Source organism: Coregonus clupeaformis, chromosome 16 (genome assembly GCF_020615455.1).
Source record: "Coregonus clupeaformis isolate EN_2021a chromosome 16, ASM2061545v1, whole genome shotgun sequence".
Lineage (NCBI taxonomy): Eukaryota > Metazoa > Chordata > Actinopteri > Salmoniformes > Salmonidae > Coregonus > Coregonus clupeaformis.
The window spans coordinates 39,402,987-39,425,961 of NC_059207.1; the positions used below are offsets into that span (position 1 = coordinate 39,402,987).

General features: G+C 45.8%; 1 protein-coding gene across 1 annotated transcript in view; it reads left to right on the forward strand.

Annotated features, from left to right (window-relative positions):
• The window catches only part of LOC121584770 (E3 ubiquitin-protein ligase DTX1), a 93,386-nt gene that overhangs the window by 56,850 nt on the left and 13,561 nt on the right, over positions 1–22,975 (forward strand). The window contains exons 4-5 of the mRNA XM_041900872.2: positions 16,323–17,097; positions 21,890–21,951. Of these exons, the coding sequence (XP_041756806.1) occupies positions 16,323–17,097; positions 21,890–21,951 (837 nt within the window). The remainder of the gene's footprint in view (positions 1–16,322; positions 17,098–21,889; positions 21,952–22,975) is intronic.

Sequence of the window (22,975 nt, forward strand, 5' to 3'; positions counted from 1 at the left end):
AGCTTTATCTTCCTGACTGATGTCTTGAGATGTTGCTTCAATATATCCACATAATTTTCCTTCCTCATGATGCCATCTATTTTGTGAAGTGCACCAGTCCCTCCTGCAGCAAAGCACCCCCACAGCATGATGCTGCCACCCCCGTGCTTCACGGTTGGGATGGTGTTCTTCGGCTTGCAAGCACCCCCCTTTTTCTTCCAAACATAACGATGGTCATTATGGCCAAACAGTTCTATTTTTGTTTCATCAGACCAGAGGACATTTCTCCAAAAAGTACGATCTTTGTCCCCATGTGCAGTTGCAAACCGTAGTCTGGCTTTTTTAATGTCGGTTTTGGAGCAGTGGCTTCTTCCTTGCTGAGCGGCCTTTCAGGTTATGTTGATATAGGACTCGTTTTATTGTGGATATAGATACTTTTGTACCTGTTTCCTCCAGCATCTTCACAAGGTCCTTTGCTGTTGTTCTGGGATTGATTTGCAGTTTTCGCACCAAAGTACGTTCATCTCTAGGAGACAGAACGCGTCTCTTCCTGAGCGGTATGACGACTGCGTGTTATGATTTAACTGGATAAGAACCCAAATGCAGACAAGTACACCAAGCCAGAGAAGTTTTAACAGGTTTATTTACAATGTTCAAAGTCCAGGTTTCCAAATATATGGGAAGAGCAAGTCCAGGTACAGGGAGGGTAACAGATCCAGATCAGGGCAGGTGTGGTACCGTAATGTCCTAGTGTCCGTGGTGAGTCCAAAAGAGAGGTCCGGTAATGGAGAGCAGGATGGTGGTGGCAGGAGTGAAGCGGAGGCAGGAGTCAGGTTCCAAATATCTGTGGCACAGGAGAAAAAGTAAATAGAACAGACCAAAAACACAAAGAGCAAAAATAACCAGGTTGAGTCGGCAGCGAGACTAACATGGTCGTCTTGACTATGATCTGACGATGAGTGGTAAGTTTGACCGGGTCTTAAAGGCTGAGGTGATTATGGTGAATGAGCTGCAGCTGGAACCCTGACTCCCGCACACCAGACTTCACTCCTGCAATCAAGGACAGACAGAGGGGAGGGAGAGAGCAGAGAGAGCTACCTATCAGCAGTAGGCCTAACAGTACCCCCTCTACGGACGCCACCTGGCGGCCGACGGGTTTATCGGGATGTAACCTATGAAACTCTCGGACCAGATCAGGATCCACAATGAAGCTCCTGGGCACCCAGGAACGTTCCTCGGGACCATAACCCTCCCAATCCACCAGGTACTGGAAACCACGACCTCGGCGGCGAACATCCAGAAGTCGCCGGACAGTGTAGACCGGACCCCCACCCACGATCTTGGGCGGAGGAGGGGGACGAGAGGGCAGGCACAAAGGGCTAACCGACACAGGCTTAATCTGAGAAACATGAAAGGTGGAATGAACCCGTAGGGGAGGCAGGAAGCTGTAGCTTAACCGGCAGGGGTTAACAATAGACAGTATCTTGAACGGTCCTATAAAACGAGGCGCCATCTTCTTAGACTCCACCTTCAATGGAAGGTCCCGTGACTTCAGCCATACCTCTTGACCAGGAGAGTAACCGGGAGCCTGGGACCGGTGACGGTTGGCTTGCCTCTGCATGTACGCCCGAAGCTCGGGACAGAGCTACCCTGGCCTTCCTCCAGACCTTGAAGCAGCGGCGCATGTGGGACTGCACCGAGGGTACCGCAAGTTCCCTCTCTTGGGAAGGGAACAGGGGAGGTTGATAACCCAGAGCACACAGAAAAGGAGACAAACCAGAGGAAGCGTTAGTCAAGGTGTTATGAGCATATTCCACCCAGGGGAGCATGGAGCTCCATGACCCAGGGTTAGACCCAGTGACACAGCGAAGTGCGGTCTCCATCTCCTGGTTCGCTCTCGGCTTGCCCGTTGGTCTGGGGGTGATATCCAGAGGACAGGCTGGATGTAATGCCCAAAGCTTTACAGAAAGCTTTCCACACCTGGGAGACAAACTGGGGACCCCTGTCAGAGACAATATCCGTGGGTAGACCATGAGAGCGGAACACATGTTCAACCAAAATATCAGCCGTCTCTCTGGCAGTGGGCAGTTTAGGTAGGGCCAAAAAATGAGCGAACTTAGAAAAACGATCAATCACCGTAAGAATGACAGTCTTACCAGATGAGGGGGAAGTCCAGTGACAAAATCCATAGCGATATGCGACCAGGGCCGGCTGGGTATAGGTAGAGGTCGTAGATGACCAGCGCTGGCCTGGGTGGAGTTTTTACTTCGTGCACATACCGTGCACAAGCAGCAATGAAGGCTCGAGTGTCCGCCTCCATCGTGGCCCACCAGAACTTCCGTCGCACAAAGTCAAGGGTCCGCGAAACTCCAGGGTGACAGGTAAGGGAGACGAGTGAGCCCACTGAAGTACCTGGGAGCGAGCAGACTCAGGGACAAACATCCGGTTAGGAGGACCCCTCCCAGGGTCAGCTTGATGATGTTGAGCCTGTCTAACAATCCCCTCGATGTCACATGTGATGACTGCAATACTGCAGGTAGGAGGCAAAATGAGTTCAGGGTTACTACCAGTATCAACAGCCGAATGAACACGAGACAGGGCGTCCAGGCTTGACGTTGCGTGACCCAGGACGGTAAGACAGAGAAAAATTGAATCTCCCAAAAAATAGTGCCCACCTGGCTTGACGGGGGTTGAGCTGCTTCGCTGACTGGAGGTAAGCCAGATTCTTATGATCCGTCCAAACGATGAAGGGTTGTTCCGCCCCCTCCAACCAATGTCGCCACTCCTCGAGAGCCAGCTTAACGGCGAGCAGTTCACGATTTCCAACATCATAATTCCTCTCTGCCTGAGAAAGTTTCCTTGAGAGAAAAGCACAGGGATGCAGTTTGTTATCTTCAGGAGAACGTTGTGACAACACTGCACCTACCCCAGTGTCGGATGCATCCACCTCCACGACAAACTGGCGGTCGGGGTCCGGCTGCATCAGAATGGGAGCCGAGGCGAAGCGATGTTTCAGTTCTTCGAACGCTGATTCGGCCCCCTTCATTCCAAGCGAACGGTCGTGAGATGGAGGTGAGAGCGGTGAGTGGCGCCGCAATGCGGCTGTAGTCCTTGATGAACCTCCTATAGAAGTTCGCAAACCCCAGGAATCGTTGAAGTTGTTTGCGGGTAGAGGGAGCTGGCCAGTCCGTGACAGCAGAGATCTTAGCTGGGTCCATCCGCAGCTCCCCCTGAGCTATGATGTAACCCAAAAAAGAGGTCTCAGACACATGAAATTCACATTTCTCCATCTTCACAAACAGTTTGTTCTCCAACAACCTTTGCAACACCTGGCGCACATGCAGTTCATGTTCCTGGGAGGACTCTGAGAAAATCAAGATATCATCCAGATAGACAAAAACAAACCGATTCAACATGTCCCGAAGGACATCATTGACTAGTGCCTGAAAAACAGCAGGGGCATTAGACAACCCAAAAGGCATAACCCGATACTCAAAATGTCCCAAGGGTGTGTTGAAGGCAGTCTTCCATTCATCACCCTTACGAATGCGCACCAGGTGATACGCATTTCGTAGATCCAGTTTCGTAAAGATGGTAGCACCATGAAGGAGGGGAAAAGCAGAATTAATCAAAGGCAGATAATACTTGTTCTTAATGGTGATGTTGTTAAGTCCACGGTAATCAATACAGGGTCTGAGGGTCTTATCCTTCTTAGCAACAAAAAAGAATCCCGCTCCTACAGGTGACGAGGAAGGACGCATAATACCTGCCGCCAAGGAGTCCCGAATGTAGTTCTCCATAGCCTCCGTCTCCGGCCGGGAGAGATTGTACAGGCGACTGCTGGGGAGCGGGGCTCCTGGCTGGAGGTCAATGGCGCAGTCGTAAGGCCGGTGAGGAGGAAGAGAAGTAGCTCTGTGTTTGCAGAAAACGGATGCCAGGTCATGATACACGTCAGGAACAGCAGAAAGATCCATGGACTCCAGTGGAGGTTGAGGCACAGTACTGGCAGGAGTCTGAGCAGAACACAAACAATTCACATGACAAAATGTGCTCCATGAAACAATGCTACCTGTCACCCAATCAATGTGTGGATTGTGTTTTATGAGCCAGGGGATACCAAGGACCAGGGGAGTCTGTGGGCAGTCGATAATATGGAATTGAATGTTCTCCTGATGATTTCCCGACACTCTAAGACAAACAGGAACAGTCTGATGGGTAATGCGGGTCAACAATTGTCCATTTAGACCCTTAGCCTGCAGCGGACAGTCCATAGGAACAGTCTCCAAATCCATTTGTTGAGCCCACTCTCTATCCAAAAAGCTTTCGTCGGCACCAGAGTCAATCAGCGCACTAACAGAGAAATTCTGGGACTGCCACTGGAGGGATGCCTGGAGCAGAATGCGGGGAGAAGAGGAAGAATCCGCTGCTCGGCTCACCAAAACTTCTCCCATTAATGATGAGCCGGCCCTTTTCCCGGACGAACTGGGCAGGAAGGAACGAAATGACCAGCTTCTCCACAATACAGGCAGACCCGAGCCTGAATACGACGTGCACGCTCCTCTGAGGACAACCGTGCACGACCCACCTTCATGGCTTCGGGTTCCAGTGCTCCTCGTGTCGACTCGGGAAGACACGGCTCTCTCCGTAGGGACGATGCAGGGAGGAGTTTGTTGATGACAGACAGGTTGCTTGGAACTAACACTCCTCTCCCGGCGGCGCTCCCGAATCCGATTATCCAACCTGATAGTGAGTGAAATAAGATTATCCAGCGTAAGCGATTCATCATATGACACCAATTCATCTTTTAAGGTCTCAGACAAAGCATTGATGAACACTCCTTGTAATGCCTCGTCATTCCAACCACTCACTGCTGCTAAAGTCCGAAACTCCACTGCCATCTCCGCCACACTACGAGCCCCCTGCCGAAGAGAAAACAGCCGTTTCGCAGCCTCCTTGCCTCGTACGGGGTGGTCAAAAACCTTCCTCATCTCCGTGGTGAAGGCAACGTAAGCGTTGCAAATGTCCGACTGACTCTCCCAGACCGCGGATCCCCAGGCACGAGCGGAACCGCTAGTAGAGTTGATAAGGTAGGCAATACGGGCTCTTTCTGAGGCGTAGGTGAGGGGCTGTTGTTCAAACACTAACGAGCATTGAGTCAAAAAAATCGCCACAGGTTCCCATGTTCCCGTCATAGCGCTCTGGAGCAGGAACAAAAGGCTCTCTGATCTGGGCTGAAGGGGTAGTAAGGGCAGATACTTGATTGGAGAGTAATTGAACCTGATTAAGCAGCACCTGACTGTCCTCAGCAATCGTTTTAAACAGGGTATCATGTTGGCCAAGTAAAATGCCCTGATTGGCTATGGCAGTCCAAATTTGAGTGCACTCTGGGGTGGTATCCGAGCTACTGTCTGCTGGGTTCATGTTGGTCAGATCATACTGTTATGATTTAACTGGATAAGAACCCAAATGCAGACAAGTACACCAAGCCAGAGAAGTTTTAACAGGTTTATTTACAATGTTCAAAGTCCAGGTTTCCAAATATATGGGAAGAGCAAGTCCAGGTACAGGGAGGGTAACAGATCCAGATCAGGGCAGGTGTGGTACCGTAATGTCCTAGTGTCCGTGGTGAGTCCAAAAGAGAGGTCCGGTAATGGAGAGCAGGATGGTGGTGGCAGGAGTGAAGCGGAGGCAGGAGTCAGGTTCCAAATATCTGTGGCACAGGAGAAAAAGTAAATAGAACAGACCAAAAACACAAAGAGCAAAAATAACCAGGTTGAGTCGGCAGCGAGACTAACATGGTCGTCTTGACTATGATCTGACGATGAGTGGTAAGTTTGACCGGGTCTTAAAGGCTGAGGTGATTATGGTGAATGAGCTGCAGCTGGAACCCTGACTCCCGCACACCAGACTTCACTCCTGCAATCAAGGACAGACAGAGGGGAGGGAGAGAGCAGAGAGAGCTACCTATCAGCAGTAGGCCTAACACTGCGTGGTCCCATGGTGTTTATACTTGCGGACTATTGTTTGTACAGATGAACATGGTACCTTCAGGCGTTTGGAAATTGCTCTGAAGTGATGAACCAGACTTGTGTAGGTCTACAATTTTTTTTCTTAGGTCTTGGCTGATATATTTTGATTTCCCCATGATGTCAAGCAAAGGCCTTGAAATACATCCACAGGTTCACCTCCAATTGACTCAAATGATGTCAATTTGCCTATCAGAAGCTTCTAAAGCCATGACATCATTTTCTGGAATTTTCCAAGCTGTTTAAAGGCACAGTCAACTTAGTGTATGTAAACTTCTGACCCACTGGAATTGTGATACAGTGAATTATAAGTCTGTAAACAATTGTTGGAAAAATTACTTGTGTCATGCACAAAGTAGATGTCCTAACCGACTTGCCAAAACTATAGTTTGTTAACAAGAAACTTGTGGAGTGGTTGAAAAACGATTTTTAATGACTCCAACCTAAGTGTATGTAAACTTCCGACTTCAACTGTTCGTATTTCATTTATTTCATAAACAAAGTTATGCAACACCCAATGCCCCTGTGTGAAAAAGTAATTGCCCCCTTACACTCAATAACTGGTTGTGCCACCTTTAGCTGCAATGACTGCAACCAAATGCTTTTGGCCCACTCTTGCATGCAGAACTGCTTTAACTCAGCGTGCTCGTTTCAAGTCCTGCCACAACATCTCAATTGGGATTAGGTCTGGACTTTGACTAGGCCATTCCAAAACTTCAAATGTGTTGCTTTTTAACCATTTTCATGTAGACTTTATTGTGTATTTTGGATCATTGTCTTGCTGCATGACCCAACTGCGCTTCAGCTTCAGCTCACAGACGGATGGATGGCCTGATATTCTCCTGTAGAATTCTCTGATTAAGAGCAGAATTCATGGTTCCTTCTATTAAGGCAAGTCATCCAGGTCCTGAGGCAGCAAAGCATCCCCAAACCATCACACTACCACCACCATGCTTGACCGTTGGTATGAGGTTCTTACTGTGGAATGCAGTGTTTGTTTTTTGCCAGGCATAATGGGACTCATGTTGTCAAAAGATCCCAGAAATTGTCCATAGGCACAAAAAGCAAATTTCTCTAAAATGTTGTGAACAAATTAGTTTACATCCATGTTAGTGAGCATTTCTCCTTTGCCAATATAGTCCATCCATCTGACTGGTGTGGCAAATCAAGAAGCTGATTAAACAGCATGGTCATTACACAGGTGCACCTTGAGACATCTGTGGCATTGTGTTGGGTGACAAAACTGCACATTTTAGAGTGGCCTTTTATTGTCCCCAGCACAAGTTTTGAGGGAGTGCGCAATTGGCATGCTGACTGCAGGAATGTCCACCAAAGCTGTTGCCAGATAATTTAATGTTAATTTCTCTACCATAAGCCGCCTCCAACATCATTTTGGAGAATTTGGCAGTACGTCCAACAGGCCTCACAACCGCAGAGCACGTGTATGGCGTTGTGTGGGCAAGCGGTTTGCTGATGTCAAGGTTGTGAACAGAGTGCCAGTGCATGGTGGCGGTGGGGTTATGGTATGGGCAGGCATAAGCTACGGACAACGAACACAGTTGCGTTTTATCGATGGCAATTTGAATGGACAGAGATACCGTGACGAGATCCTGAGGCCCATTGTCGTGCCATTCATCCACCGCCATCACCTCATGTTTCAGCATGATAATGCACGGCCCCATGTCACAAGGATCTGTACACAATTCCTGGAAGCTGAAAATGTCCCAGTTCTTCCATGGCCTGCATACTCACCAGACATGTCACCTATTGAGCATATTTGGGATGCTCTGGATTGACCAGTACGATAGCGTGTTCCAGTTCCCGCAAATATCCAGCAACTTTGCACAGCCATTGAAGAGGAGTGGGACAACATTCCACATGCCACAATCAACAGCCTGATCAACTCTTTGCAAAAGAGATATGTCGCACTGCATGAGGCAAATGATGGTCACACCAGATACTGACTGGTTTTCTGATCCACGCCCCTACCTTTTTTTTTAAAGGTACAGTGAGGGAAAAAAGTATTTGATCCCCTGCTGATGTTGAACGTTTGCCCACTGACAAAGACATGATCAGTCTATAATTTTAATAGTAGTTTTATTCGAACAGTGAGATACAGAATAACAACAAACAAATCCAGAAAAACGGATGTCAAAAATGTTATAAATTGATTTGCATTTTAATGAGCGAAATAAGTATTTGACCCCTCTGCAAAACATGATTTAGTACTTGGTGGCAAAACCCTTGTTGGCAATCACAGAGGTCAGACGTTTCTTGTAGTTGGCCTCCGGGTTTGCACACATCTCAGGAGGGATTTTGTCCCACTCCTCTTTGGTCATTAAGGTTTCGAGGCTGACGTTTGGCAACTCGAACCTTCAGCTCCCTCCACAGATTTTCTATGGGATTAAAGTCTGGAGACTGGCTAGGCCACTCCAGGACCTTAATGTGCTTCTTCTTGAGCCACTCCTTTGTTGCCTTGACCGTGTGTTTTGGGTCATTGTCATGCTGGAATACCCATCCACGACCCATTTTCAATGCCCTGGCTGAGGGAAGGAGGTTCTCACCCAAGATTTGACGGTACATGGCCCCGTCCATCATCCCTTTGATGCGGTGAAGTTGTCCTGTCCCCTTAGCAGAAAAACACCCCCAAAGCATAATGTTTCCACCTCCATGTTTGACGGTGGGGATGGTGTTCTTGGGGTCATAGGCAGCATTCCTCCTCCTCCAAACACGGCGAGTTGAGTTGATGCCAAAGAGCTTGATTTTGGTCTCATCTGACCACAACACTTTCACCCAGTTCCCCTCTGAATCATTCAGATGTTCATTGGCAAACTTCAGATGGGCCTGTATATGTGCTTTCTTGAATAGGGGGACCTTGCGGGCGCTGCAGGATTTCAGTCCTTCACGGCGTAGTGTGTTACCAATTGTTTTCTTGGTGACTATGGTCCCAGCTGCCTTGAGATCATTGACAAGATCCTCCCGTGTAGTTCTGGGCTGATTCCTCACCGTTCTCATGATCATTGCAACTCCACGAGGTGAGATCTTGCATGGAGCCCCAGGCCGAGGGAGATTGACAGTCTTTTGTGTTTCTTCCATTTGTGAATAATCGCACCAACTGTTGTCACCTTCTCACCAAGCTGCTTGGCGATGGTCTTGTAGCCCATTCCAGCCTTGTGTAGGTCTACAATCTTGTCCCTGACATCATTGGAGAGCTCTTTGGTCTTGGCCATGGTGGAGAGTTTGGAATCTGATTGATTGATTGCTTCTGTGGACAGGTGTCTTTTATACAGGTAACACGCTGAGATTAGGAGCACTCCCTTTAAGAGTGTGCTCCTAATCTCAGCTCGTTACCTGTATAAAAGACACCTGGGAGCCAGAAATCTTTCTGATTGAGAGGGGGTCAAATACTTATTTCCCTCATTAAAATGCAAATCAATTTATAACATTTTTGTCATGCGTTTTTCTTGATTTTTGTTGTTGTTATTCATTCTCTCACTGTTCAAATAAACCAACCATTAAAATTATAGACTGATCATTTCTTTGTCAGTGGGCAAACGTACAAAATCAGCAGGGGATCAAATACTTTTTTCCCTCACTGTATCTGTGACCAACAGATACATATCTGTATTCCTGGTCATGTGAAATCCATAGATTAGGGCCTAATGAATTTATTTCAATTGACTGATTTCCTTATATGAACTGTAACTTCAACTTGAAATGTTGCATGTTGTGTTTGTATTTATAAGTATAATATTTTTTTGCAGTGTTGTCTTTACATTAGCTTCTATTATGGCCTATGAATAGCTAATTGTCTCTTAAAGGGAGGGACTGTTTATTTTTACTCACCATTAGTTGGTGAAGCTAAATTGATGCAGAGCACGTGTATGGCGATGTGTGGGCAAGCGGTTTGCTCATGTAAACTTAGGTTCCCTTTATCTAATATTAGGTTTTGGTTGAACATCTGATAACATTCATTATCCAAAATAGAGAAAATCAGAAAGGGGGAAAATACTTTTTCACAGTAATGTATATATATATATATATATATATATATATATATATATATATATATATATATATATATATATATATATTTTATACGCTATTGATTCTGTTCAGTGGTTGTAAAGTATGGTTGCTGTGGTATCCCAAGAGTTAAGCTTTTATGATGATTTAACTGCCCTGTAGATGATGTAACTGGTCCTCTGATTTGTGGGATCAGCAAACACATATGACAGCCAGTCTGCAGTAAGACGTGAGCTCACATAATATCAGAACCAGTGACATTGCATCTGCTTTCACTTCCTTTAGGAGGCCTGTTGTATTATCTGGGGGGCTATCTAATGAAGGATGCAGTGACAGTCTTGTAACATATGTCCTACCTGAGGAAAGACAAAGGGAAGGAATCAGACTGACCTGTCTTCAACTCAAGACAAAAACAACCCCATTAAAGAGAGATGAATGATAGACTCTGTCAGGGAGGGAACAGATCATCAGGAAGCCACTCGGTTTTCCACAACTAGTTCACCAACTCACCCCATGTGTGAGCTAGGGTTACAGTCCCACAGTGAGGCTTGACACAGTGATACATCACATTGCCACTACTCCTCACCCAATGGGACCGCTGTCGTGTTGGGCAAGGACAGCTGGAGGATGTCATGAGGAGGGGGAGGAGGGGACGGGGGGAGAGGGGAGACAGGATGGGGGAGAGAAGGACGGGGGAGAGAAGGAGGAGAGACTCCAGGAAGGGAGATACTGCTGCCAAAGGCACATAGAGTCAGACAGGAAGTGACCACTCTCTCTCTGTTTCCTGTCAGGAAGCACATGCAGGGACGGCTGGGTCGCACGGATAGGATCGACAACTCTGCCTCAGCCTTTGGGCTGGAGCCATGATATATACAACAGTAAATTAGTACATGGGTCAGGTAGTCATATGAGGTGCTGTGAGGAGGTTGTTTGTGCTGTCTGTGAGTGGAGCTTCCTATTTTGGTTCCATGTGACCTTCACTTTCTCCTTAAGGCCCTAGCTAACCCCAGTCAATACCACAGCATAGAAATACAAACACTAGACCAGAATCAGTCATTTAATTAGAGGGGTGGCTCTTGGCTGTTCGACATTCCCATGTTTCTTCTTTTGACAGGTTATATCCTGGGGTTTACATGTGATGTATATGATTTATAGTCTGTAATAGGATGGAGTAATGTATTCAGAGGTTGACCCTAGTGAGGGGTTATTTCTCATGGGAGTGTCATGACCCTACATAATATTCTGTTGACGGTAGTTAGCTGTAATAACCAAGGGAACATGATTTACAATCAACCCTCCATTTGGGCATGTCACCATTTATATACACTACCGGTCAAAAGTTTTAGAACACCTACTCATTCAAGGGTTTTTCTTTATTTTTACTATTTTCTACATTGTAGAATAATAGTGAAGACATCAAAACTATGAAATAACACATATGGAATCATGTAGTAACCAAGAAAGTGTTAAACAAATCAAAATATATGTTATATTTGAGATTCTTCAAATAGCCACCCTTTGCCTTGATGACAGCTTTGCACACTCTTGGCATTCTCTCAACCAGCTTAACCTGGAATGCTTTTCCAACAGTCTTGAAGGAGTTCCCACATATGCTGAGCACTTGTTGGCTGCTTTTCCATCACTCTGCCGTCCGACTCATCCCAAACCATATCAATATACAAATAAATCACAGACAGTGTCACCAGCAAAGCACCACCACACCATAACACCTCCTCCTCCATGCTTTATGGTGGGAAATACACATGCAGAGATCATCCGTTCACCCACACCGCGTCTCACAAAGACACAGTGGTTGGAACCAAAAATCTCCAAGTTGGACTCCAGACCAAAGGACAAATAGCCCAAGCAAGTCTCTTCTTCTTATTGGTGTCCTTTAGTAGTGGTTTCTTTGCAGCAATTCGACCATGAAGGCCTGATTCACACAGTCTCCTCTGAACAGTTGATGTTGAGTGTCTGTTACTTGAACTCTGTGAAGCAATTATTTGGGCTGCAATTTCTGAGGCTGGTAACTCTAATGAACTTATCCTCTGCAGCAGAGGTAACTCTGGGTCTTCCATTCCTGTGGTGGTCCTCATGAGAGCTAGTTTCGTCATAGTGCTTGATGGTTTTTGCGACTGCACAAGTTTCCGTATTGACTGACCTTCATGTCTTAAAGTAATGATGGACTGTCATTTCTCTTTGCTCATGTGGGCTGTTCTTGCCATAATATGGACTTGGTCTTTTAACAAATAGGGCTATCTTCTGTATACCCCCCACCTACCTTGTCACAACACAACTGATTGGCTCAAATGCATTAAGAAGGAAAGAAATTCCACGAATTAACTTTTAACAAAGCACACCTGTTAATTGAAATCCATTCCAGGTGACTACCTCATGAAGCTGGTTGAGAGAATGCCAAGAGTGTGCAAAGCTGTCATCAAAGCAAAGGGTGGCTATTTGAATAATCTCAAATATAACATATATTTTGATTTGTTAAACACTTTTTTGGTTACTACATGATTCCAAATGTGTTATTTCGTAGTTTTGATGTCTTCACTATTATTCTACAATGTAGAAAATAGTACAAATAAAGAAAAACCCTTGAATCAGTAGGTGTTCTAAAACTTTGGACCGGTAGTGTACACTGAACAAAAATATAAACATAACATGTAAAGTGTTGTTCCCATGTTTCATGAGCTGAAATAAAACATCCCAGAAATTGTCCATACGCACAAAAAGCTAATTTCTCTAAAATGTTGTGAACAAATCTGTTTACATCCCTGTTAGTGAGCATTTCTCCTTTGCCAATATAATCCATCCATCTGACTGGTGTGGCATATCAAGAAGCTGATTAAACAGCATGGTTATTACACAAGTGCACCTTGAGACATCTGTGGCACTGTGACAAAACTGCACATTTTAGAGTGGCATTTTATTGTCCCCAGCACAAGTTTTGAGGGAGTGCGCATTTGGCATGCTGACTGCAGGAATGTCCACCAAAGCTGTTGCCAGATAATTTAATGTTAATTTCTCTACCATAAGCCCCCTCCAACATCGTTTTAGAGAATTTGGCAGTACGTCCATACGTCCAACAGGCCTCACAACCTCTGAGCACGTGTATGGCGTTGTGTGGGCAAGCGGTTTGCTGATGTCAAGGTTGTGAAGAGACTGCCCCATGGTGGCAGTGGACAATGAACACAGTTGCATTTTATTGATGGCAATTTGAATGGACAGAGATACCGTGACGAGATCCTGAGGCCCATTGTCGTGCCATTCATCCGCCGCCATCACTTCATGTTTCAGCATGATAATGCACGGCCCCGTGTCGCAAGGATCTGTACACAATTCCTTGAAGCTGAAAATGTCCCAGTTCTTCCATGTCACCTATTGAGCATATTTGGGATGCTCGGGATCGAACTGCCTTAGGTCAGTTAGGATCACCACTTTATTTTAAGAATGTGAAATGTCAGAATAATAGTAAAGAGAATGATTTATTTCAGTTTTTATTTATTTCATCACATTCCCAGTGGGTCAGAAGTTTACATACACTCAATTACTATTTGGTAGCATTGCCTTTAAATTGTTTAACTTGGGTCAAACGTTTCAGGTAGCCTTCCACAAACTTCCCACAATAAGTTGGGTGAATTTTGGCCCATTCCTCCTGACAGAGCTGGTGTAACTGAGTCAGGTTTGTAGGCCCCCTTGCTCGCACACGCTTTTTCAGTTCTGCCCACAACTTTTCTATAGGATTGAGGTCAGGGCTTTGTGAAGGCCACTCCAATACCTTGACTTTGTTGTCCTTAAGCCATTTTGCCACAACTTTGGAAGTATGCTTGGGGTCATTGTCCATTTGGAAGACCCATTTGCGACCAAGCTTTAACTTCCTGACTGATGTCTTTAGACTTTGCGTCAATATATCCACATAATTTTCCTTCCTCATGATGCCATCTATTTTGTGAAGTGCACCAGTCCCTCCTGCAGCAAAGCACCCCCACAGCGTGATGCTGCCACCCCCGTGCTTCACGGTTGGGATGGTGTTCTTCGGCTTGCAAGCAACCCCCTTTATCCTCCAAACATAACGATGGTCATTATGGGCAAACAGTTCTATTTTTGTTTCATCAGACCAGAGGACATTTCTCCAAAAAGTAAGATCTATGTCCCCATGTGCAGTTGCAAACCGTAGTCTGGCTTTTTTATGGTCGTTTTGGAGCAGTGGCTTCTTCCTTGCTGAGCGGCCTTTCAGGTTATGTCGATATAGGACTCGTTTTACTGTGGATATAGATACTTTTGTACCTGTTTCCTCCAGCATCTTCACAAGGTCCTTTGCTATTGTTCTGGGATTGATTTGCACTTTTCGCACCAAAGTACGTTCATCTCTAGGAGACAGAACGCGTCTCCTTCCTGAGCGGTATGACGGCTGCATGGTCCCAAGGTGTTTATACTTGCGTACTATTGTTTGTACAGATGAACGTAGTACCTTCAGGCGTTTGGAAATTGCTCCCAAGGATGAACCAGACTTGTGGAGGTCTACCATTTTTTTTCTGAGGTCTTGGCTGATTTCTTTTGATTTTCCCATGATGTCAAGCAAAGAGTCACTGAGTTTGAAGGTAGGCCTTGAAATACATCCACAGGTACACCTCCAATTGACTAAAATGATGTCGTTTAGCCTATCAGAAGTTTCTAAAGCCATGACATCATTTTCTGAAATGTTCCAAGATGTTTAAAGGCACAGTCAATTTAGCGTATGTAAACTTCTGACCCACTGGAATTGTGATACAGTGAATTATAAGTGAAATAATCTGTCTGTAAACAATTGTTGGAAAAATTAGTTGTGTCATGCACAAAGTAGATGTCCTAACCGACTTGCCAAAACTATAGTTTTTTAACAAGAAATTTGTGTAGTGGTTGAAAAATGAGTTTTAATGACTCCAACCTAAGTGTATGTAAACTTCAGACTTCAACTGTATGTCGCGCTGCATGAGGCAAATGATGGTCACACTAGATACTGACTGGTTTTCTGATCCACACCCCTACCTTTTTTTTTAAAGGTATCTGTGACCAACAGATGCATATCTGTATTCCTGGTCATGTGAAATTCATAGATTAGGGCCTAATGAATTTATTTCAATTGACTGATTTCCTTATATGAACTGTAACTTCAACTTGAAATGTTGCATGTTGTGTTTGTATTTATAAGTATAATATTTTTTTGCAGTGTTGTCTTTACATTAGCTTCTATTATGGCCTATGAATAGCTAATTGTCTCTTAAAGGGAGGGACTGTTTATTTTTACTCACCATTAGTTGGTGAAGCTAAATTGATGCCCAGCTAATAAAGTCTCCACACAATGAAATATTTATAAGGCTAGTGTTAACTTACCGTTTAACAAGAAAGTGTGGAGCTGCTGCACATCCATTTATTGGGTCAGAGACCAAAGAACAAACACACACACACACACAGCCTTACAGAGAGAAAGAGAGAGTGTAAATATGTTGCATGTTAATGTGTCCCTCTGTAGCTCATGTTCTGCTTATTTTTATTTCTTGTGTGTTTTTGTTCTAGCTTGGGTGCGTGCGGGTGGGTGGGTGCGTGTGTCTATGTCTGTGTCTGTGTGCAGAGGTTCTCAGCAGCCTTCCAAATGAAATCAGCCGCCAAGCCAAGTCCTTTACCACAGTTTGCGGCAGGAATTCAAGGTCAGCGCTACTGATTGTGCTGATGCGTTTTATTCTCTGGAGCCAGTGGTGCTGGACTGTATGACTGGGGGGTTACCACCGCTGACCCCCACCCATCCCCACCAGCCCCACTACACACACCTTCATCCTTCCATTATCACCCCGGTGCTCCCCTGCAAGGGAGTGTGCATTTAGCCGTTAAATTAAATGGGGGAAGGGTGGTGGTGTTCCTCGCCGGAGAGCCAGGAGATGGATGGGGAGAGGTGTCCTGATTTCCCATGTGACCACAATAATTGTGTTATAATAGAGGTGGGGGCTGAGGGCCCATCAGCAGAGGGGCAGAGGTACACCTCCGTCTCCCCCTCCCATTCCCCTTCCTCAACAAAGAGACCTGTAGAAAATCAGGACAGTCTGTCATTTTCACATATTAGTATCTGGGTTGCTTTCTCATTTTGAAGCATGCGTGGCCAATTTATTCAATGAATTATACATTTAAATGCATGATTATTTAAACGAAAAGTGGTTTGATATCTTGGTATGTGAATAATCTATGATGGGATGCGTACAGTTGTTCCCTCTCCTCTGACCTCCTATCCTCCCTCTTGCTCTCTTCCTCCAGGCACCATGAGGCCGGTCCACAGGAACTTCTATGAGCCGTCGTCGGCCCCGGGGAAGGGTGTGGTGTGGGAGTGGGAGAACGACAGCAGCTCCTGGACGCCCTACGACATGGAGATCTGTGTGACCGTCCAGAACGCCTATGAGAAGCAGCACCCCTGGCTGGACCTGACCTCTCTGGGCTTCTGCTACCTCATTGACTTCAACAGCATGACCCAGACCAACCGGCAGAGCCAGAGGAAACGCCGCCTGCGCCGACGCATGGACCTAGCCTACCCTCTCATCATGGGCTCCATCCCCAAGTCCCAGTCTTGGCCCGTGGGAGCCAGCTCCGGCCAGCCCTGCTCCTGCCAGCAGTGCATCCTGGTCAACAGCACGCGGGCTGCCTCCAACGCCATCCTGGCCTCTCAGCGCCGTAAGCTGTATGGGGGGGCCACGGGACCTTCAGGGGCTACAGACACGCTCACCGTGGTACGGCAGAGTAACACCTTCACTGGAACCACCCTCTGGTCCCCCACCTCCGGTGCCGGGACCAATAATATACAACATAACAACATAAGCGCAGGAGGAGGCCAAGCCAAAGCTGAACAGGTGCAGTCGCCCCTGTCTAGTGCCAACTTCCCCTGTTCCCCGGCACTGTCGTCCCATCCGCCTGCACATGGCCACTCCCACGCCCACTCCCATGGTCACCATGCCATCATCAATGGGCAGAACAACCTGAACCGGCCGGGCACCCAGCGCATTTCCATGGGCACTGCCAGAGGAGCCATCCCACTAGGGTAACCATGACAATCATTTGGATTACATTCCACTACAGATTTGCTAAACTCTCTCTCTCTCTCTCTCTCTCTCTCTCTCTCTCTCTCTCTCTCTCTCTCTCTCTCTCTCTCTCTCTCTCTCTCTCTCTCTCTCTCTCTCTCTCTCTCTCTCTCTCTCTCTCTCTCTCTCTCTCTCTCTCTCTCTCTCTCTCTCTCTCTCTCTCTCTCTCTCTCTCTCTCTGCACCTCTTGTTAACTGGGGGATCAACGGCTCTGCAGAGGGAGCTCCAGGTCATTGACAGCTATGCTGCCGCTCTCATCTCTCCTCTTTATCCCATATCTTCTCTCTCCTCTCTGTACTTACTCCTCTCTCATCTCTCTCTGCACTGGGAAGTGTAGGGAACTGTTTCCTTCTGCTCCACATTTGAATCTTAGCATGGTTGTCCTGAATAATAAGCTTACGCTTGCCTCAATAGACTCTGAATAGCTGCTCTGTGCCTCTAATTTTACCCAGTTCATTTCTACCACACAGTGGTGTTAGCTATGTGTCAGGTTATTCTATGCTAAGCACTGTATGTGTCTTTTTGGGTGGTTGTTCTGTTGTATGTGTGTGTGTTCTTGTGTGAGTGTAAGCCTGTGTGTGTCCATGTGTAAAGCTGTGCTCCCATGTAGCTGTGGAAACCCATTTGCCGTGGCGGCAGAGATACACTGGGGAGAGATGAATAATAGATCAGGGAAAAATGGGAGCTTGAGCAGAGCTATCTGACCCGAGAGCGATTCAGTGAGGGGAACTGAAGGAAATAAGTATGTAGAGCTGTAACCGATATCTCAGTCCCTATCCTGTTTTCTTTACTAAAATAAACCCTCTCGTGAACTCATTTCATTCCATTTCCCTCTCACAGCTGATGGGGAGAGAAACAGTTAGACAGTATATGTTGAAATGATACTGTCCTTCAGGCAGACACACACTGACTTCACAAGGCCTAGTTCTGTGTAAGGGAATGTGTGATGTTGGCAGCTCATGGAAGCACATGACTGAGTGGACAGGTGGCAGATTGATATTGCCCTGAGCTCACCTGAGCGTGTGAAACAGGCAGGAGTGTATTATTGTGTGTGTGTGTAACAGCTGAGAAGTCCTGTGGTGATTTATAAGGGCCCTATCAAATCAGAGGCCTGGAGTGGATGGAGTGCTCGTTTCTCAACTCTGTGCAGTGGGCAGGAGGGAACTGTGAGAGGCTGTGGGAGAAGACTGTGAGAAAGACAGATAGAGAGAGAGCGAGACAGAGAGAGAAAGGGGTGAGGTGGAGAACAATGTTTACCAGGCAAGTGGCTCTACACACAAAGGAAGAGTGTGGTTAACAACAACACACACAGCAGGACACAGACGCACAGACACATGAATACCCTCACACATTTCAGCGAGTTCATTTATAGACAGATAACAGTAAAACACACACCCACACATATTGGACACAATACCTCTGTCGCCAATGACAAAGAATGCAGTTGAAATAATAACCTTGTGATAACATGTAGATGATTATAAGGTAGTTTAATGAACTAGTTTACGACTGAATAATTTCAGGCTTAGTTTCACTATCCTCGAACATGTAGTCCCCTGTAGCTCAGTTGGTAGAGCATGGCGCTTGCAACGCCAGGGTTGTGGGTTTGTTTCCCACGGGGGGCCAGTATGAAAATGTATGCACTAACTGTAAGTCGCTCTGGATAAGAGCGTCTGCTAAAATGACTAAAATGTAAAATGGTTGTTGTGATGTCGTAGTAAATATCAGAGGGGGGGTAAAGAGCACCCCCTACTGGTCTGTCTTAACATGTCACATTTGCTTTCATATTGGGTTTCCAATGGTTGCCACCTGCAATTCACTTTCCAATTGGCCTTTACGCTTGATCTTCTGTACCTAAATAAGAAATGTCAGAACACATATAAAAGCAACGTATAAAAACAACCCTACAACTAGGAACTTATTCTTCCAAAGAGGAAGAAACTAGAGTGGAATAAAGAGCATATCACCTTATTAGATGTTAGAGAGATAATTCCTAATGAACAAGGCCTCTGGTTCTCTATCTATCTGCAGTGTACAGAGCACAGAGTTGCAGAGACACTTGCAGAGTTTGCTCCAGTCCTCTGTGATGTGAATTTGACAGCGACAAGCCACTTCCTTATCACAACTTCCTCCATTCACTTCCCCATTTGAGAACACAGAGATTGTTTGTGAGGTCTAAAAGATAGGAAATGTTTTTATTTCTTTGTGTGTTCTCTAAAGATGAAGACGGCAGAGGAGGCATGGTAAGTGATATCCTTTATACTTGCACTACTAGCTCATTTAATTATGAGGCAGTTAATGGTACTATGCTGCCCAGCAGTGCTCTCTGCCCTTGGCTGAGTGAGTAGGATTTGTTTTGGTGCTCATGTCTCCTTCTATTAACTGATTAACGGTGTTGGACTCTGTTCAGACTGGAGAGCTAGCTATCTGATATGAACAGGCCAGGGGACGCAGCAGGGATTACACAGCCCTACCGCTGCGCTGCACTGCTCTGCTCTCCACTAGAGCCCTCAGCCCTGTCTCAGCCCTGTCTCAGCCCTGTCTCAGCCCTGTCTCGGCCCTGTCTCCATTAGATAGAATTAAAGGAGAAATAACTTAATAAATGATGAATGCCCATCCGGACCAAACCGATGCAATTGTAGAGATGCTCTGTGTCATTATTGCTTATTTGTCTGTTTTGGGGTGCTTTGTGAAGTGCATTACTCCTGTTGTTCTCTCTCCCTGGCCAGGTCTGCCTTCCTCTCCCAGTCCTCCACCACAACAATATAAAATCAAGCACTTTTGGAGTTCTCCTCTTCTCCTCCTCCCCCTGTCTTCCTGGTGCATGATAAACAGATGAGGAGATATAAGGGCTCCGTCAGCACTTCTCTAACTGGGCCTAATTTGGTCTCAATCGGGAGGAAATCACATAGCTCTCAGTCTAATTAAGTCCTGCTCAAGTCAGGCTGGAAAGTCAGTCTGGGAGAGAGGTGAGGGGAAGGAATGGAGGAGAGGAGGGGTAAACAGGAGTGAGAAGAGAGAGCAGAGAATGAAGAGAGTGACAAGGGTTGACTGAACGAAAGAGATAAAGAGGTTAATGGGTCCGTACTAACTCATGGAATTTGCTTGAAAGTGAAATACTAAATCACTCCTACAATATTGTAGCCTACACTCATGTGTTCAGTGAACATGTGTACCTATACTGTACATTTGTAAGGTACTACCTCCTGATAAAATCTGAACACCAGCCTTAGTAATAGATGTAAATACAACTAAATGCTCTTTAGATCTTAGGAGCGAGTGTGAGGCCTTTAGGTGTGCAGCTGTGGACTCGTGACCATGGCCCTGGTGAAGGGCTGGAGGGGGGATGTAGGTCAGCAGTGGTCCAAACGCGTCACTGGCCCCAGAAGAACTCAAGGGTCTTGTTAAAAGCTTAAAGTTACTAGCTTCCCATATTTTGAAATAAAATGTAGCAAGAAATGCTGTTGCGTGTTTTTGCTCAACAAGAGGTTATATGGTTGAATGACCTCATGGCATTAAAATATCTCAATTACAAATGCTGTAACACTTCCACGTGCGTGTGACGGCGCTAAGGGCTCTTGTTGTATGTTGCGCTCTCCTGGTGAGAATTAGTTGTTCAATCACAAACAACCCCTCCATGCAACGCCTGAATTATACGTGTTTCAAGCATACATGCACACAGCTGTCTGACATACATCATAGGCCATTACACTGGCCTCGTATCTCTACTCGACTACTCTGTGGCTTGGCCCTGCGTAGCACTACATTAGTTCCCCTGAGAGTGGAGATAAGGCAGATCAGACCCAGAGTGTCCAGGTCACGTGGGCCTTTTATTTCTGTAGAGTTCATTGAAGGGCTCCCCTGGCACAGGATCACAGGGCTCTACTGATATCAAAGCAGCCTCTCGTTAGTGATTTTGTAAGGGAGGTGCTGAAGAGCTACTAGAGAGAGTGAGATAGATGGGGGAAGGGATCTCCTAGATCAATGGTATTAATGTTACATAATACCTTTGGGAAACTAAGAAAATGTAGATCATTCTACTGTAATTAAGTGGCATGCTTCTTGCATGTACTGAAATACTGTGTAAGTTAATACAGTGTAATAATTCAGTCATTAAAGCTGCTCTCTTTTCATTGCGACTGTTGTCTAAGCACTCAACTGTTTTGGCTGCATTTTCTTCTATGTGGTCCTCTCCATCTCTGCAGATCAGTTGTTATTTTTTCTGCACAGAGTAGCAGAAGCTGCAGCAGCAACAGAAGCTCAGTCTGCAGTCTCTAACCCTAGCTCCTCTGACAGGTGACCTTTCTCTGCAGCCTGGTCTGCCCTGTATGGGAGTGCCCTCTATTACCAGACTGGAGTGGAGGCCATGTTTTCTCAAAAGGGACTTACCAACACACACAGGCTCATCATGACCCACATGCTTTGTGCACAGCTCTCTATCACTTCCTATTTTAGCTGTCTTTGCGAGTAAACAGTCTTCCTCCTCTGTGTGGAGTGTGTGTTCTGAATCATGCCCTGGTTCAACAGTTTGTAGATGAGTCAAGCGGTCCTGACTGTTTGTGGTGTAGCTACTAGCTAGTACACGTGACCATGGACTATTTGCACTATGGCAACATATTCCACATCTGTGTAAGTGTGGCTGTTCTAATTGAGAATGTGCATTACTTAATAACAATGAACTAACTGTAGCGTCATTATGTTTACTCTTTTGAAAACCTGATTTCATATTGGACGTTTTTTCTTCTTCTGTAGGGTGCCTCCCCTCCCTGTTAAGAACCTGACTGTCTCTGGACCAGTTCACCCAGCAATTGCAGGTAATTTCTCTTCTCTTTCGCAAATTGAAATAAAATAAAAATTATCGGAGGCTGCATTTAATTGAGTGCATTAGTTCTCATCCATTTTATTACTCAACCCAACATAAGCTACGTCATGGAAAACGACATGGACAAAGCCCAAAACAAACATACACATATACAGTGGCGGCTCCTGAAAAAATTCTCAGGGGGGGCAATTTTTCTGATGATTTAGGTGACCTACACACATTTTAAAAAAGATATGTCCAGCAACAACATGAAGACAGGGGCAGCATATAAGTCAATACCAGAAGCATTTATTGACTGATCTCAAAAGTGTTGGCTTACCAGGGTTGGTGGAGCCCTCAGTTTCATCTTTGCCTCGCAAAGCTAACTCAAACACTCCGCAAAACTTCACACACTGGATTAGCCGGCTGAGGATGTGGCGGTTCTTGCTAATGTCGTAGTAAATATATTTGTTATAGTGAATATGGAATATGATATGTTGAGTAAAATGTTGTGCTAAGATCTATTTAGGTCAGGAGCTGGTTATAAGTTCTGTTCCTATCCAATAACAATGGACAAAAGGGTCCTATCTTGTCAGCCTTGTCAGCAGGTGGCCAAGGACAACACCCACGCCATAGGCCTCTCAGTTCTTCCAACTCACGAGTTCTTGCTCTGAGGACACACACACACACACACACAAACACACACACACACACATCATCACTGTTAAACACACACACACACACACACACACACACACACACACACATCATCACTGTTAAACACACACACACACACACACACACAAAAATCCCCTCTCTTAGGCTGAACATTTGAAGACAGAGAACCCGACTCAGAGCCAATGCAACAGTGACAGTAGCCTGGAGGGGACCTCGCCCAACTCATCAGGACCAATCAGAAGATCAGAACTACTAGATTCAACCTACTTCATTTATTGCATAAAATGTCTGCACACAATGTTTCGGGGCTCTCTTCAGATAATAATAATAATAATAATAATAATATGCCATTTAGCAGA